Below are 16333 nucleotides of genomic sequence, written 5' to 3'. Positions count from 1 at the left end.
ATACAAAACATGATCCAAGCAATCAGAATGATGCACTCCCGGAAATAAATAACTATGGAATGTCATCTAGAAATTATTCATCCATAACCTTCTATTCAACACAGCTCATCCGAATAAACACAGGCCGCAAAACAAGGCACACCCCGGGTGGGATTTTAGATGAATAAAATAGAAACAATTTAGTTAGATATGACGTATTTGCATTCATTTAGCAGATGCATTTCTCCAAAGCCATGTACAAATGAGAAAAGCCAGAGGACAGCAAGTATCCATTTCCTACGTAGAAGTTAGGATTAAGGCCCCAAACAGCCTTGTATTTGCAGGAAAAGATTCCTGAACTGTTGAGCCCCACACCACCCCATATTTCATTATTCCACCAAGATGATGTCATGGTAGATGATGCACTGTGAGATACAGCAGAGGCCAGCTCCACCGTGCCAAGCAGTGAAAAGTGAGGCTTCTTTTCACTGAAAGCCACATTGACAGTGTGCCCACACCACTCCCCCCCCACTTGTTTATTCTCCGTCTTGGCTTCCAGCCAATGGGAAACCCCAGCCACCCAACCGTTTTGTCTCTCCCTCATCACAGAATTTTATAGCGGTCTAACTCAAGGCTTAAAGCCGGACGCTAAAACATTGCATCCCTTTCGTTGCGACAAATCCTGCAAGGCAGGTTTATTACCGTGCCGTGAAATAATGCGGATATGTAGATCTTCGCAGGAAATCGCCGCTGGCACATTTGTATGAATAACAGTGAAATTGTGTAAGCTTAATCCGTATTCAGTTTGTGACACTCAAGGCGATGCTGGAAACCAGCTTGCGATTTAATGAGTATTAATAGGTCAGTCAGATACGGGGTTTTCCCTAATTAATTTGCGGTGTAGAATATAAAGAAATCTATTCAAATGGCCATCATTCATCGTGAGTACAAACAGAACTCCACTGCCATAGTTAGTGTTAGCTCAAGTGTGAATACCATTGGGACACCATGTTCAAAGGGGATGAAATGGCCAGTTATAGGCTGATATAAGCCTTTGAAACACTCCAGTAAGAGATAGTTATACACAGGGCAGTAGTTTATCTTTAAGTCTGATTACTGCAACAAATGCTCACAGATCTTCAATATTAGAGAACTGAATCTGCATCTACTTTGAACCCGGCTAATAAAACAGTTATGGCTCCTTGGAGGACGATGCAGGCATGCTCTCCCCGCCGAGTGAGTGTCAGTCGCGAGGCAGCCAGATCGGCTTGTGCGATTCATGAGTCCCTTTGGGTGTGTTCTCACCATAACTCAGGCAGGCGAGCTGTAAAAGAAGACAGGGTGTTCTACAGGAATCCCATCACTATGGTTTCCAGAAGCTGACTCGAAGGTACCTGGATATGAGCGACTGTAAAAGTACTGCTGCATCACCATGGAAATCATTCATACATACATGAAATGAATCAAACTGAACATGGCTAGCATGTCACGCTGACAAAGCAACTGCATTTTTAATTAACAGTCATTCTTGTAATCAAAACCTGAAACAGGACAACCAAAATGTTCCAGTAGGGTTACAGATATTCTCATAACCTAAGCAAAAAGGTAAGGAAAACCCCAGTCAATCTAAGGGCAGTAGACTGCAACTGGTACACACAACAGTACATTTAACACAGAGAACATACTCCAGTTAAAGTAATAAAATGGCACTCTGCCATTTACAAGCAAGTGCAACTTCCAGCTGATGGTTTAGACTTAATCATTTGGACATTGCTTATGGTTTAGCAGAAAAGCCTCCAAAACCCACACATGTAGTGCAACAGAACTCAGAACAGACACAAAGAAAACACTTTGACAAACTTATAAGAAATAAGTATTAACCCATGAAAGTGACCAGTTATATAAAAACATAAAAACCTCCGCATATACAGTAATGTAGCCCAAGACTTATTTACAGTCACTAGTACAGTGCTTCTCAATTATTTTCTGTTACGCCCCCACTAAGAAGAAGTAAACATTTCGCCCCCAACTCTCCGCCGCGACTGTAAATAGTATCATTTGTCTATAAAACAGAGGGATATTTTTTAGTTTTTATTTTTGCAGCATTTGCATCATCCAGCATGACAGAGACCATATCTAATGCTGCAGGTAGTATCAGCTCCTTTGCTATGGTGTGGGGGGAGTAATTTGGTACTCCAGTTTATATGATGCTAACAGGGCTCGTTGGTTTACTGAAGTATCACTCACAAAGTAAGACGATTGTTGGCAATATTCAGCACGTTTTTGCTTAAAAAACTCAAGCGGCTTATCAGCGTGATTGGGGTGTAATTTCTTAAACGACGCCTTAATTTATTTGGCTTCACGCTGTCCGCTGCCAACATTTTTAGACACAGTAAACATACCAGTCTTTCCTCGTCTCCCACTGTAGTCACAGTGAAGCCAAGTGTTAAATACGCTTCGTCATATTTCCTCGTCTTAGCTTTCGGGAGACTTACGTTTGTCTCATTATCTCCGTCTCTCTCCGCCTTTCTTTTCATCCCTGTTAAATATTTTTCCATGGTGTCTTTTAAGGGTTTGTTCACTGCACTTCCTGCTCTGTGCTGTGTGCTCTTGTTCGGTGCAAAAACCCCCTACTCTCTGCGCCAAAAAATAGCATGTTCCCCGGGGTCACACGCGCCCCCCCCTGGCATCGCTCCTCACTATTTGAGAAGGACTGTACCAGTATTACCTAAAGCGGACAAAATGAAACAATTACTCAAACTACTGAGCTTTTTGAAACATGCAATGACTGGAGAGACAAGCGTCAACACAACCAAATATGACACAGTGTGTAACAGGGAAAACATTTCTCTAATGCACTTCTTATTTTTGTGGACCATCTTGTAAACCAGCCACAAGCGCACTTCTGCTAAACATTCAGGTTATGGTATAAGGAAATGCTTCACTGGCTGAGACAGAGCGGAGTTACCACAAGGCACGGGAGATCAGGTTAAGGACACACTCAACATAAGTACAACCCCCCCACCCCGGAATGTGTGATAGTGTATGCTGGTATGGATGGCACCTCTCTCCCCATCTGTTCATCTTCCACCAAAGGATCTTGCGTCTTTGGACAGCTGTAAGCCTTAACCTGCTTCCATCAGTCTGTCTGCCCAGCCTGCTAGGCTGCACGTCAGACTGGCATCATGGGAACTGCGGCGTTTCAAAACATGACAGATATTTGAAACACTCTGCTGACAGATCGCTCTGTGTTTTAAACTGCACTGTGCAGCCCCGTCCGCACCAAGAATTCCTGCTGCATACATCTTGTTCCAGTTGCACTGAGGTGTGGCAGTGGCACATACCTTTAGCACAGGTATGTGCATAAACTACTTATGGTGCAAAAAGCTATTTGTTGTTCAGTACTACAATCATTTAAAAGTTAAGGCAGCAGTGTAGTTACACAGGTACCCTGCAAATGAGGGGTTTGATTTTGCTGTAATCGTTAGCTTGTCTATGACTGAACTCGTATGAAGAATGCTTGATTTCTCCGATAACTGACAATACCTGTGTGTCAGAACGATACTTCTATCCATCAGAGCTGGTCATTTTACAGAGAGAATTAAGGAAAGCACATTCCTCAGGCATTTGCTTAAAACCACGCTGACCACACTGTCAGCAACACTAACTACAAAGCCAGTAAAGTACAAGTATTGTATGAAGCATTACTAAGCAAAACATCAAAAAAGACTTCATGCGAAAAGACCCAGGAGTCCTGTTAACAGGATACTTATGCCTGGTGTGACAAAGAAATGCTATGGCAGCATCATGTTATCGGAGTACACAGTTCATATTGGTCTCCAGCTATCCTAAACAGGACAAAATGCCAAACCAGAGTGCTGAACGTCACAGCTGTGTCGAAAAAGCTAGTAACACCTAATTTAGCAGGTAAACCATGTAATTGGCACTGTAACTATAAGCTACATGTATTAATGTATTTCCTCGATAAGGGACAGACCAGGACATTACAGAAAGCAGTAGAAAAAGGCTTAACAATGCTTAATTCCTGAAATAGCTTCACTAATAATTTACTTTGAGTACAAATTTCACAGCTGTTGTAATTATTGCATTACAACCTTGGATAATCTTCTCCCAATGCAAGAACTTGGCTCTACGCTTAGAAAAAAACAAACATTCATATAAAAATGACAAATTTGTCTATCTTGGCACTACTTAAAAATTTGCATCTATGTATTCACAATTATTTTTTCCCCACTTATGTTTGAGAGGTGGTCATGTCATCTTGTATATCCGTATCTGTTTTTTTTTTTATGGAAAGGCTATGACTTCACCCAAAGATGTTTGATTTGGGTCTTGACCTCACAATGCTCCGGGCTGATGCTCTCACTTCCTCCGGGTCTCTGAATGAAGTGCTGTGGACTATCCTGGACCTGACCCGGATCTTGGGTAACCGCGATTTCAAAGAAGCCTTCCTGCTTACTAATTTTGGCTTCTCTAAATCATCGCCATCGCACACTTGCTCATTCAGGCAACTGAATGGCCCAAAAGTCACCAGGTTATAGGGGAGAACTTTTGCCGCTGCCCTGCAACTGGCTCCGCCCTCTCCACTCACAGACCAGAAGCCTGGCATTCCCCCCAGAATATCATACATGTTCTTGGATGCAGTGCGTGAGACATACTGCCACGCCATCCTGCCGCTATAGTCCCTGGCCTCCACGTTAGCCTCACACGCTCCCACAAGAAATTTGACCACCTCTGGGTGGTTGTGTATAGTGGCCAGGTGTAAAGGCGTGTATCCGGCGCTAGAGCGGGCATTGATGTTCACTGGGATAGCATTCTGTTTGCCGAAGTTCACCAGTAGAGATAGTAGCTCTTGCCGTCCCAGCTTGGCTGCCCAGTGGAAGCAAGTGAACCCGGTTACAAAGTCCTTCTTGTTCACAAGGTTAGGGTCCTGTAAAAGCAGCAGGTGAAGGCTGTCCCACTCTCCATCGGACGCACACATCATCCATTGGTGCTCCAAGGGGTCCAGAGCCACCGAGCCACTCTCGTCGTCACCAGGGTCACCGTCGCCCCGCACCGCATCTCTGGCCCCAAGGTGGGGAGTGTTCCTCTGCGCCAGGCTCCGTCGAACCTGCGGCGAGCTGTTTATCATAAGCTGGAGAAAGTTCTTACGGCCGCTCCGCGGCGTGTTGCTGTCACTCCCGCTTAAGCTGCGTGAATCAGACTGGCCTTCATCGGTGCAGTCTGCGAAGGGGCCACTGGTCAGAGAACCGCGCCGCGATCGCTTTGACCGTCGCAGTTTACTGAGCCGCAGCGGCGCGCCCTTGGACAAGCAGGACTCACCGTCCTCCGCTTTCGTTTCTGCGGACGGTCTCAAGTCAACTCCCAGCGCACTTTCGGCACGCTGCAGTTCACTGCCAAGATTATGCCGGTAGTTGGTTTTATTAGAGACTCTCATGGCGCTTTGATCTTCTCTTCGATTTTCGGGTAAGTGGGAAACCGTCACGCCGGTTTTCTGGGGTAAAGGAGACGCCGCGACCACGGCGATCTGAGGAACTGAGATCCCGCCGGAATCACGACTATCCGAACTTTTCCTTTTAATGCTGGTGGGTTTCTTTGAGCTTTTATTCCCCATGTCCGGCAACTCCTCCGCGAGAGTAACACTAAGTAAAGAACTTGTGCGGGCACCATCACCATCCCGAGCCGCGCTAGAGGTTTCCAGTAAAGAAGCGTGAGAACCAGCTCCCTCCCCTTTCCCTGCGTCGATTCCGCAAGCTGGGACAGCTGATATTTCCTGTTCTGCGGCATCGTTTGCGGTCTTTTCTGCACATTTCGGAAATCTGCGCTTAGATCTAAGATTCTCATTTAAGTCGTCACTTGGCGATGGGCCGAGGCCGTGCTCCAGGTGATGCTTCGCAAACACACGGGCACGATCACTGTCCCGGCCTATATCATGGAGGTCCCGATCAGCGATCTCATTGCCATCGTATTCGCCAACAGTTTTCGGTCCGGAACACACAGAATGAGCGTCTCCCTTTCCCAAGCATGCGGAACTGGTCCCATCGTCCCGATTCACGAGGGCCGCGTTGTCCAGGTTCATCTGAAATAGCTCGCTGACCAGCGCTGTATCAGGAGGATCATTCGACAGACCTGGCCGAAAATGTTCAAGCGAATCCTCGTTTTTCACGCTCCCTCCCCGCTCCGTTAGAAACCTCGATGCAGCTTCTCGGCTGCATCCAGACGCCATATGATTTAAAAAGACCACGCTCTAGTCCCACTTGTAGATTATATATGTAATTAAATAGAAACAGACAAACTAGTCTCTGTTTTACAGTTGTCTCATAATCCCGAATTCCGACTTTCATTGACGGAGGTAGTCCATCGCGGTGGCGCATAATGTTACAACGCCTCCATCCAGTGTATCAAATGGTACCCAGTTCAACAGCTGATGTGTAATGCGTGTCCGGACGATAGGGGTCGCCGCGGCACCAGAACAACAGTCTGCCCCTAGCAACTGCGCTCGTTGAAAGATATGTGTAACACTCAGACTGGTTAAGATTGCACACCACGCTGGACACATTGATATCATTATTAGTAGTATCGAATTAGTAGTATTAGTCATTATTAGTAAAACGGTATCATTTATCTCTTTACCGATCAATCAAATCAATTACATGGTACATCCGAACTGCTAACATTGGGGTAGTACCATTAAATGAGTGGGGGGGATCGAAATAAAAAAACATAGGTCTTTAGCGTGCTACAACTAAAACAACTTTAAACGTCGTTGTAAATAACATTAATACTGCTTTTCATTTGTAATACTTACTGTACATTATTCTGTATTGATGCTTTTTCATCAGCAGTAAAATGTGCGTCCATGTACTTACCGTGGAATTATGCCCGTGGTAGCGACGCATTACAACGTTATAAAAAGCAGATGGTTTTCGCTTGTAAGTGAAATAACTCCACGCCTCCAATTGGCTGTGGCACTCGACTCGGCTCGGCTCGGCTCGGTTCGGCACAGCACGGCAACCGATACGTCTTATTACATGCTTCTAAGAAACTGAGCGTCTTAATAAACTGCTTTTAAACTGACTGGAAAAGCATTGTCTGCATCCCCATCACTTTTAATGGCAATATTTGAGTGGTCAGTCCTCCCCGATTTTTTTAAACCGGAAAGCTTAAAATTCCTAGATAAAGTGCCACATGGTAGTGTGAATTTAACATGTAGACCAAGATGCTGCGTTGATGTCCTGAGCCTGAATAATTAAAAAACTTTCTTAGATTAAGGCGTTATTTAAAACCATGTCTGGTATGTAGTAATTCAGTAATCCTGGTCCTCTGACCTTGTCTGGTCAGGCTGGCTTTGGTCACCTGCCGAAGCTCCTGTTGTCAGTGAACACGATCGCGTACGATCTGTTGGAGAGATATCTGGGGAAAACGAGCATGTGATGCATCAGAAAGTAACTTTTTTTTATGAAGACGTTTACAAGCAGGGAAAACAGATTTTCTGGAATGGTCAAAAGACAAAGACCCGTGGTCATAACTAATCGTGTTAAAGTCGGTGGCTGTCACGTAATGACATGACTCTCATGTCTCACGCATTCACCGTGAGACACGCATTTCAACTAGTTCACACGAAATAAATAATAACGCCCTCAAAGGTGTCCCGTTATATAGAATTAATGGACGAGGCGCGGGCATACGGAGTGGAGTTTTCATAATTGTCCCGAGTTACACAGAGTTATTAGCCACCTACCAGACAATCATAAAATATCCCTTGCTGTGATCCCGCTGCAAGCGCCTTATTACATGGACGAATGAGCACACATATAGAGTGCAGAAAAGATGGAAGTTAGCAAGATCCGATGAATATTGTAGGCATTGACAGTTAGTAATCACACTCCAAACTTTTCATGAAACTTGAGAGCCTTGTAATGGTGTTGTGCGGTTTTGTGTGTGTGTGTGTGTGTGTGTGTGTCTGTCTGTCTGTCTATCACTGGTATTCGCATGTCAACACTGGATACATCCATCCATCCATCCATCCATCCATTTTCCAAACCGCTTATCCTACTGGGTCGCGGGAGGTCTGGAGCCTATCCCGGAAGCAATGGGCACGAGGCTGGGAACAACCCAGGATGGGGGGCCAGCCCATCGCAGGGCACAATCACACACCATTCACTCACACGTGCACTCCTATGGGCAATTTAGTAACTTACCGGATACATGTTGAATAGTTCATCTTCCCAGTCTGGCTCAAAGGTGAAACTTTGTGCCTTGATGGTATGACCTGCAAGAAAGCAACGTGAGCTGTTGAATAACCAGGCAAGGAAAGCAGAAACCCCCTATTTGTTTGTAACCTTACTGCTGTTAAAGGATGACAAGTAGTACTTTCAAACAATTCCTGCAAAGTCTTATTCTATAAATTACCTGTCAGCTTTTCAACAGGCTCATGTCATGTGCTGTTCAATGCTCCCATGCAGCTGGGTCATTGAGTCTTTTTTCCATAGTCTAGCCCATCTCCATTTATCTGAAGGATGTGACCCCATTCTGGTCAGCATCTCCTTCTTCAGCTTTGGTTTGACTTTCCGACCTGCGGGCCTGATGTCTTGGATTTTTTTGCGTGTGCATTTCTGGTATGTGGGTTCAGTTTTGTTTGTTTAAGTTCCAACCTGGTTTACCCTATTTGACTGTTCATTTTGGATTCTGACTGCTGATAACGCAACCTGTAGTAAAACGTTGTCCTTGATGGTCATCATAACCTGCTGTCTGCTCAAGGAGGGTCAGGCAGAGGACCTGAGCACCTCGGTGTTGGTATGAACAGGTAGATTTGGAATGGCTTTAAGGGACCACACCTAACCATTGCCTTGATCATAATATATAGGCTTGACAAGGCAAGTGGTCACTGTCACTTGGGGGATCTTGGAGCTACAGCTGCCAGCATGTGCTGCACTACAGAGACTCCCAGGCTGAGTCTCTCCTGCAGGAGGAGCTCAAGATCAAGCATTTCTAGTGACCACAGTGACTTGTGCATCCACATCTGCCTGCACTACATTGCCCCCACTAGCCACTTTCTGATGTCACAATGGTGAAACTCAACTGTAAAGCGGACGGCTTTTCTTCTGGATGCATTTCCGTCAGGCTCCATCATGTGATGTGAGACGTCAATGCAGACAGCAGCCATGAATCACCCAGCTTCCAGGTCTTTGTCGAATGAATCGCTGTTAGGTGGCTGTGCTCAGCTTTCATCCATAAGCGTCTGTGCTGTTTATAAATGTGCATAGGGCTGCAACAGCTAATCAGTGGCATCAATAATGATTGGTAATGAAAAATAGTTGCAGACAGATTTTGTCATAGGTCGGTTGCATTTTCATGTTTGTGGTTTTCTGTGTAAGTTGTGTATAATGTCACCACCTAGCAACATTAATGTTGGTTTATTGGCCTGTTTCACACTTTGTGACCACGGCGCATGCGCTGGACTGTCCGTGATCCTGAATGTTCAATCTACTTGTGGTGGGCAACCGTGTAGTTAGATGCCATGCCTGGGGTGGCGCTGTAGAGCAAAGCTGTTTTTAAATTGTCTATGAAGTGTGGTATGGATGTTATATTAATTGCATTAAAACTTATAATGCACTATTTACTTACAGTGCTAAAGCACATAGATGCGGACATGGCATTGTAGTTCAACATATTTTTGCTTTCAGCCATCTAGGTGTCTTTATTGTCCTGTACCAAGTAATTATAAATGCTGTTATGAATTTTTGAGTGGTAGATGCCCTTGTACGTGTGTCTGCGGTAAGAATGAAACCCCCTCATTTGCCGGGATCAGGTCTGTTACCCTTGATCATTTCGGTGCATTTTCTGCTGTTGGAGCACAGTGCAGTCCAGTCACTATTCTGGGTATCTCTGATCCAGGTGGGAATTGGGGAGGTGTGGTGCCTCAATAGTGAGCTTTGTTTACTCCTGAAGTCTTCCAGTGCAGAGGATCCAGCAGCATCCCAACAAAATCATCTGACTTCAATGGCAACACGCACCTCCACCTTCAGAAATTCTTTCCTCCCCAGTATCAAAAGGTTTCTGAATTGTCATTGATAACTTCACTTCTTATTGTTCTTCAACTGATCCCATTACAAATCCATATTGTAACAAACAGTATTTGTTTCATATGTATTTATTTTCCCTAAATGTTATCCTATGTCCCGTTTGCTAAGTATTTATCCCTAGTCTTATAACCCTGTGTCTTTTTGTAGGAAACATGCTAGTAATTCAAATCTCATTGTAATCCAAATCTCATTGTACTCAGTACTAGTAGAAATGACAAGACTTTTGAATAATTTCAGGTATTGTTGATTACAGTTCCCACCATCATACTGGATCACACTGGGCTTAAAAGGCTGGAGCTGTAACCTGTGTGCATGTGCTGCAGATTTCTGCTAGCTGTGTCTCATTAGGGAAATCAGCTTGACTGGAAGTAAACAAGCACACAAAATACAGATGGTTCTTAATGTGTGTAGAGGCAGCTGGTATTTATTCATTTATTTTGTCCCACATTCATGTTTCTAGTGTTGAGTGCATGTACTGCTCTCAGCTGTTGACATTTCCTAACATTTTTGCCCTGCTTTGAATTATTACACAAGGTGGGCATCTGAGTCTTCGTGTAACCAGCAGAGCCTTGTACCCTGAAGGTGTCAACTCTAGGGTTGTGAAGGCTTAGAGGTTTGTTGACCATCTTCTCCTCCATGTGCCTCCTGCTGCTTTTATCCTCTCTGAAGTCTGTAGGGTTGCAACATTTGGTAATACTAGTTGGCAGCAAATTCTGTCATTGCTTTGTTGCATTTTTGTGGTTCGGTGTGTAAATTGCATATAGTGACATCACCACTTAACAACATTAACGTCGCTGTGTTAAGCCCGGTTCATACTTTACATTTCTGCATGCTGTTACAGTGCATGCAGACTCTTGTGTACATACAGTGCTACATTTTTCCATGGACACAGACAGTCAAAGTTGGTGCATATGTACAGCAAAGATATTTCACCAGAGGGCAGATGTATTGCAACAAACACAAATACGAGCAGGGCAGTGAAATGGGTAAACTTTTTCATTCATTTTCCAAACCACGTTTGAAAATGCCTGATCCCATTGATTAATCAATGTTGATCGCCTGATCCCATGATTAATCTATTATCAAAATATTATTTTTTTGTAGCCCTAAATGTATGTAAACATGTTTTTCTTTAGATGGGCTGTTGGTTGCAATTACTGTAACTACAGAGCCCTCTTAAGAGTGAAAATAAAAATACATTGTACGATCTATGGTACTCTGCAGTACTGCACTCTCTCGAATGATAGGCATTCTGATGTTTTAGGTCAATTCTCAAAAGACGATAGAGTATTGAAAAAATATGTATCAAGGGATGATGAGCAATGGAAATCGTTCTTTTAATGCATCTTATTAACACAGATATTGCAAAAAATGTTACAAATGTGATCAGCGAGAACACTAGAGTCAGGCTGGATAAGAGTTCTGCGAGGAAGCGTGGGTTTGGGGACACAGGGACTGCAATGGCAGTTTTCACCATGTTTCACCTTCTTTTTGTTAGCCTTACATTTTCAAACTTATTAACCATTTATTTCTGTAATTTTCTAGTATTTTTCAATACAGAGGATAACTGAAACTGCAGTTACTAGGGGAACTTTATTCTGTGGCACCTTAGCCTGGGGAACTTTATTCTGTGGCACCTTAGCCCGAGGAACTTTATTCTGTGGCACCTTAGCCTGGGGAACTTTATTCTGTGGCACCTTAGCCTGGGGAACTTTATTCTGTGGCACCTTAGCCTGAGGAAATTTATTCTGTGGCACCTTAGCCCGAGGAACTTTATTCTGTGGCACCTTAGCATGGAGAACTTTATTCTGTGGCACCTTAGCCTGAGGAACTTTATTCTTGGGCACCTTAGCCTGAGGAAATTTATTCTGTGGCACCTTAGCCTGGGGAACTTTATTCTGTGGCACCTTAGCCTGGGGAACTTTATTCTGTGGCACCTCCACTCTATCAGGGGATATTCACGGTCTGCAGGGGACACAAGTATGTGAGTTTTCAGTTGCTGTTGAACATGCTGCTGGAGTTGAGTAGGTGCTGGTCTGGAAAAAGGTTGCTAGTTTTATCATCCTGGACTTTGCAGGGGATGGATTTTCTGGCTCAATTTTTTGTGAGACTAGAATTGTGAGACAGGATTACATTACATAAAATTTAACACATATACTGAAACACAATTACATAAAAATATATAATTTTTTTTGTATATGATATAATATATAAAATGTACAGTCTGATGTACTGTAGTTAATTGTAGACAAAATGTACTAGTTGGCATTCAATATTGTGTACAGTATAACCATTTTAATGCATTACTTTTTTGTAGTGTTTCACAGGTTCAGAGGTCACTCCGTCCTTTACAGTTTGAATCTTCTCTGCATTGATGTATTTTGTCTAAATGGGACACAGAGTAAAAAAAATCTTATAAATTAACAAGTACATTTTATTCAAATTAAATCTTGTTCTACTACTGGTACTACTACTACTACTAATAAAAGTAATAATCATAATAATAATAATGGCACTCAATGGGTGGCAAAGTGGTTAGCGCTTCTGTCTCCCAGCACGAGGGTCCTGGGTAGGACCTTTCTGTGCTCACATGCTCTCCTTGTGTCCGCATGAGTTTCCGCCAGGGGCTTCGGATTCCTCCCACAATCCAACAGTGCGTGCTGTAGATTTATTGGCACGTCTAAGTTGGCCCCGTGAGTCTATGCACCCTGCGGTGTGTTGGCATCTGCCCAGGGTTGGTTCCTGCCTTCACCTGTTGTTCCCAGGATGGGTGCCAGCCCCCCCCCCCCACAACCCCACTTGGGATTAAGCGGTTCCGGTGATGGATGGAATAATAGCCATTGCTTCTTTCAGGCCTAGAGCGATGTTTCCGCCATTTAATTGCCTCGGAAATACAACATTTTCAAGCAGTGACTTTTAGTTCAACTTCATCACTAATGAAATTAACAATTAAGCTAATATTAGGTTCAGTCCTCCTGCTTGACCATGGATATGTAGTGGCTGCATAATATTCTACTTCATCCATGTCAGTTTCAAGTTCAACTTCAGCTTTGTCTCTGTTGTATAATACAGGGATGGCAGGTGGTAAGATGTAGTTGGGCAAAGACAGCTTGTATCGCTGGTGTAGCCTGTTCATTCGTTTCTGAAATTCCTCTTTGCTCACAGCATACATGGGCACCATGTCCATTGTTTCTGTGGCATTTTTGTATACAACGGGACACTCGCAAACACATTGGTAATTATTTTTTGCCAGATCTGTAGCATTTTAACTTGCTTTTTCATTTTTTTCAAAACATTCATTATAAAATTCCAAGTGCTGTTTGAGAAGTTAGTTCTTTCCACATGATGTACACATTTTTCTCCTTCCACATCTTGCACAATACCTCCATTTGAGCAGAATCGCTGCTTGTAAACCTGAAGTAGTGCCGAACTACAGAAGAGGATTTTTTTGGCACCATCTTCCCTCTCCTCTGCTGTATTCATATTAGTATTCAAAAAACATCACATTTCATTGTCTCCTAAACCACACACATGCTTCTGGTTCAAAAACAAATGACAGTTGTAGCATGAATTTCACATGTGCATAGATCATGTTCAGTATATTTCAGGCAAAATTCCATATGAATGGAGGCGCAATTCTGCACCAATCTGAGTGGTACTACTGGCTTCCTGCCCATTTTCATCCTGTACAGCAGCTATAGATGGCTTGGTGACACCTTATTTAATGGGGCACAAGTAACGTAGCAACTCAGTTACTACTCAAGTACAAATCATGAACAAATGCAGTAACTGGAAGACGTACATGAACAGTCAGGATTTATTAATGATGAGTGAACATGGAATCAGTATGTAACAAGCACTTAGTTTCTAGCTAATTAGTACATAAAGTAAGAGTGTACTATTACATTACCTGCGGCTCTTACTGATGGCTTTAACCACTCGAGATGAATATACTATCATTTGTAAGCACAGTAAGAGGATTGCCTCCGAATCATGCATCTGGGAATTCTCTAGAAGCAGGTGGGACTCTTGATGGGATGTGTGTGTGGGGTGGGGGGGGTAAGCATGTATGTGCTGGGTTGTTGAGTGTGATTAAGTGCCTAAACATGACCTGTTGTTCAGACTGCTAACATAGACAGCTATAGTCTTATAGTCCAGTTTCCTCCACTGATTTAATTTCAGACTCCGGCTGTAAAAAGCAGTCCTCTGCTCTCTAATTCCTCATCATGTAAACTCTCTAGATGCCACAGTGCATTGATTTGTGCTGGGCCAGTTTTGGTTGTGTGTTAGCTGACAGGCCCTGCCATCAGTCAGCTTCAGACAGTAGCGCAGAACTCAGAGCTCACCACTCCTTTGGGTCTGAAGTGAAGCCAACGGTTCCATCCCTGTGATTCAGAGCTCTTCAGTATCCTGTGCTTCAAACCCAGAGGGGACTGTTCTAAGATAAGGGATCTGCTTGGTCTGATTTGCTTCTCACTGGAGTAAACTTCTGCTGTGAGGGCAGTATGCCTTGTATTAGCTTAATCTGAACATCGGTGTTTATTTTTGTAGGTACGGCCTTAGGAAGAAAGTAAAATTGCTCTAGAGAGAAACTTATTTTTTTTTTACTAGACTTACTTTGAATAATAGCAAGTAATGTGTTGGCTCTTTGTTTTTGCACTTTGTTTCATTTTTGCTGTGTGGAAGTAATTTTCCCCCTGGGGCCAATACATTTAATCTGTATCCCAAAAGTGTTTTGTTCCTTGTGACACTGGATCACTTGCAGTTTCCTCAAAAGGGGCCTTCTCAGGGCTTTCTGTGGCAGAGGGCACAGGCACATTTAGTGCTGATGGCAGTGGATACATTGAACTGAGGTGAGGGAGTGGAATTTCATCGGTAGTGATGTGAGATCAGGCGCAGCGTCTGAGTGTCCCTTTTTGTTGCAGTCTACCTGGAAGATGGGTATAAATGGCAGTTTGAGGCGATTGGTAGACTGGAGGAAGGGGTCAAGATATCAGTACAGTTGAGAGCGTGCTTGGGAATGAGCTCCTGTAGCTCAATTGGTACAGCGCTATGTATTGTGCTAGTAATGCAAAGGTCGGGGGTTTGAATCCCTGGGTGACCGCATAACTTGTAACCCTTCTTCTTAGTTGCCTTGAATAAAAGTGACAGAAATGGAATGTCTTGAAGACAGTTATTGGCAGTGCTTTTCCTGCAACTCTGACCTTATCTGAAGAGATGCTGAACTCTCTGGAGTATTTAAAGGTAGTGCAATATGGGAATGTACTTGTATAGGATAATGGAGAATTGGAATTGTAGTGACTGAAGGAACTTTATTGTAATGGTAGTATGTTTTGTAACTGACTGTTCATTTGCTGCTCAGAGCTTATTGCTTTAGCTGCGTTCATTTTTAGGAACCATTACATTACACCACTTCAGAGTTGAAGGCTTCACTCCTTCTGTTGACGTACATGACTCTCTTGCAACTATGAGTGAAAACATGAGCTCTAATTTCAGTATGTGAATTACAGGAATCTTAATTTTGCCACAAAAATCACCTCAAAGCACTACATATGGCTGTCAACATTTACAGGGACCACGTGGAAACTGGTCACTGTCACAGGTACCTTGGGGTCTATAGCAATGACACACTGCAGTGGAGTGACAATGCAGAGGCTCTCTACAGGAAAGGGCAAAGCAGGCTTTTCACTCTGAGGTGTCTCACATTCCCTGGGGTGTGCAGTGTAAACAAACATTCCATCATCCATTGCTGCCAGTGTCTCACTGCTACTGTCTGTTAGGGGTGTAAGTAATGCTGACCAGCTGCAGTAAGGCTGGACTGAGGCAGTGGTGGAGAGATGTGACTGCTCTTCATAATGGATAATAAAATGCACCCTCTCAGCACTGATATCATAGAACAGAGGAGCACTTTCAGTCACAGACTCAACACATGCAAAACCATACACTTCAGATGCTCCTTTTACCCACTGCCATGTGACTCTACAATGCTGCCTCTTCTAACACTACTAATATTCTGAACTGGTATTAATGTCCATAAGCCATTTGCACTGTACTTACCATAGTGGTGCATTATTTGCAAGATTTCTCATTAAATTTATGTTCACGTTTTATTCCTTTTTCCCTTTATATTGTCTGTTTTACACTGTATCTATTGTTATTGCCAAATCCCTCTATCGATCACTAACAGAGATCAATAGATTTATCTTGATGTGATCCAGTCCTGCCATATTGCCATGGTGATAGTCTAC

General features: G+C 43.5%; 1 protein-coding gene across 1 annotated transcript; it reads right to left on the bottom strand.

Moving 5' to 3' along the window:
- Positions 1 to 3898: 3898 nt before the first annotated feature.
- On the bottom strand, positions 3899 to 6634 carry sowahca (sosondowah ankyrin repeat domain family Ca). The gene has a single exon (XM_049025310.1). The coding sequence runs from the start codon at positions 6224 to 6226 to the stop codon at positions 4307 to 4309; it is 1920 nt and encodes a 639-aa protein (XP_048881267.1). The 5' UTR covers positions 6227 to 6634; the 3' UTR covers positions 3899 to 4306.
- Between the last annotated feature and the right edge of the window lie 9699 nt (positions 6635 to 16333).

This window comes from Brienomyrus brachyistius, chromosome 1, assembly GCF_023856365.1.
Source record: "Brienomyrus brachyistius isolate T26 chromosome 1, BBRACH_0.4, whole genome shotgun sequence".
Taxonomy (NCBI): Eukaryota; Metazoa; Chordata; class Actinopteri; order Osteoglossiformes; family Mormyridae; genus Brienomyrus; species Brienomyrus brachyistius.
This window is presented reverse-complemented; position numbering and strand designations above follow the sequence as displayed.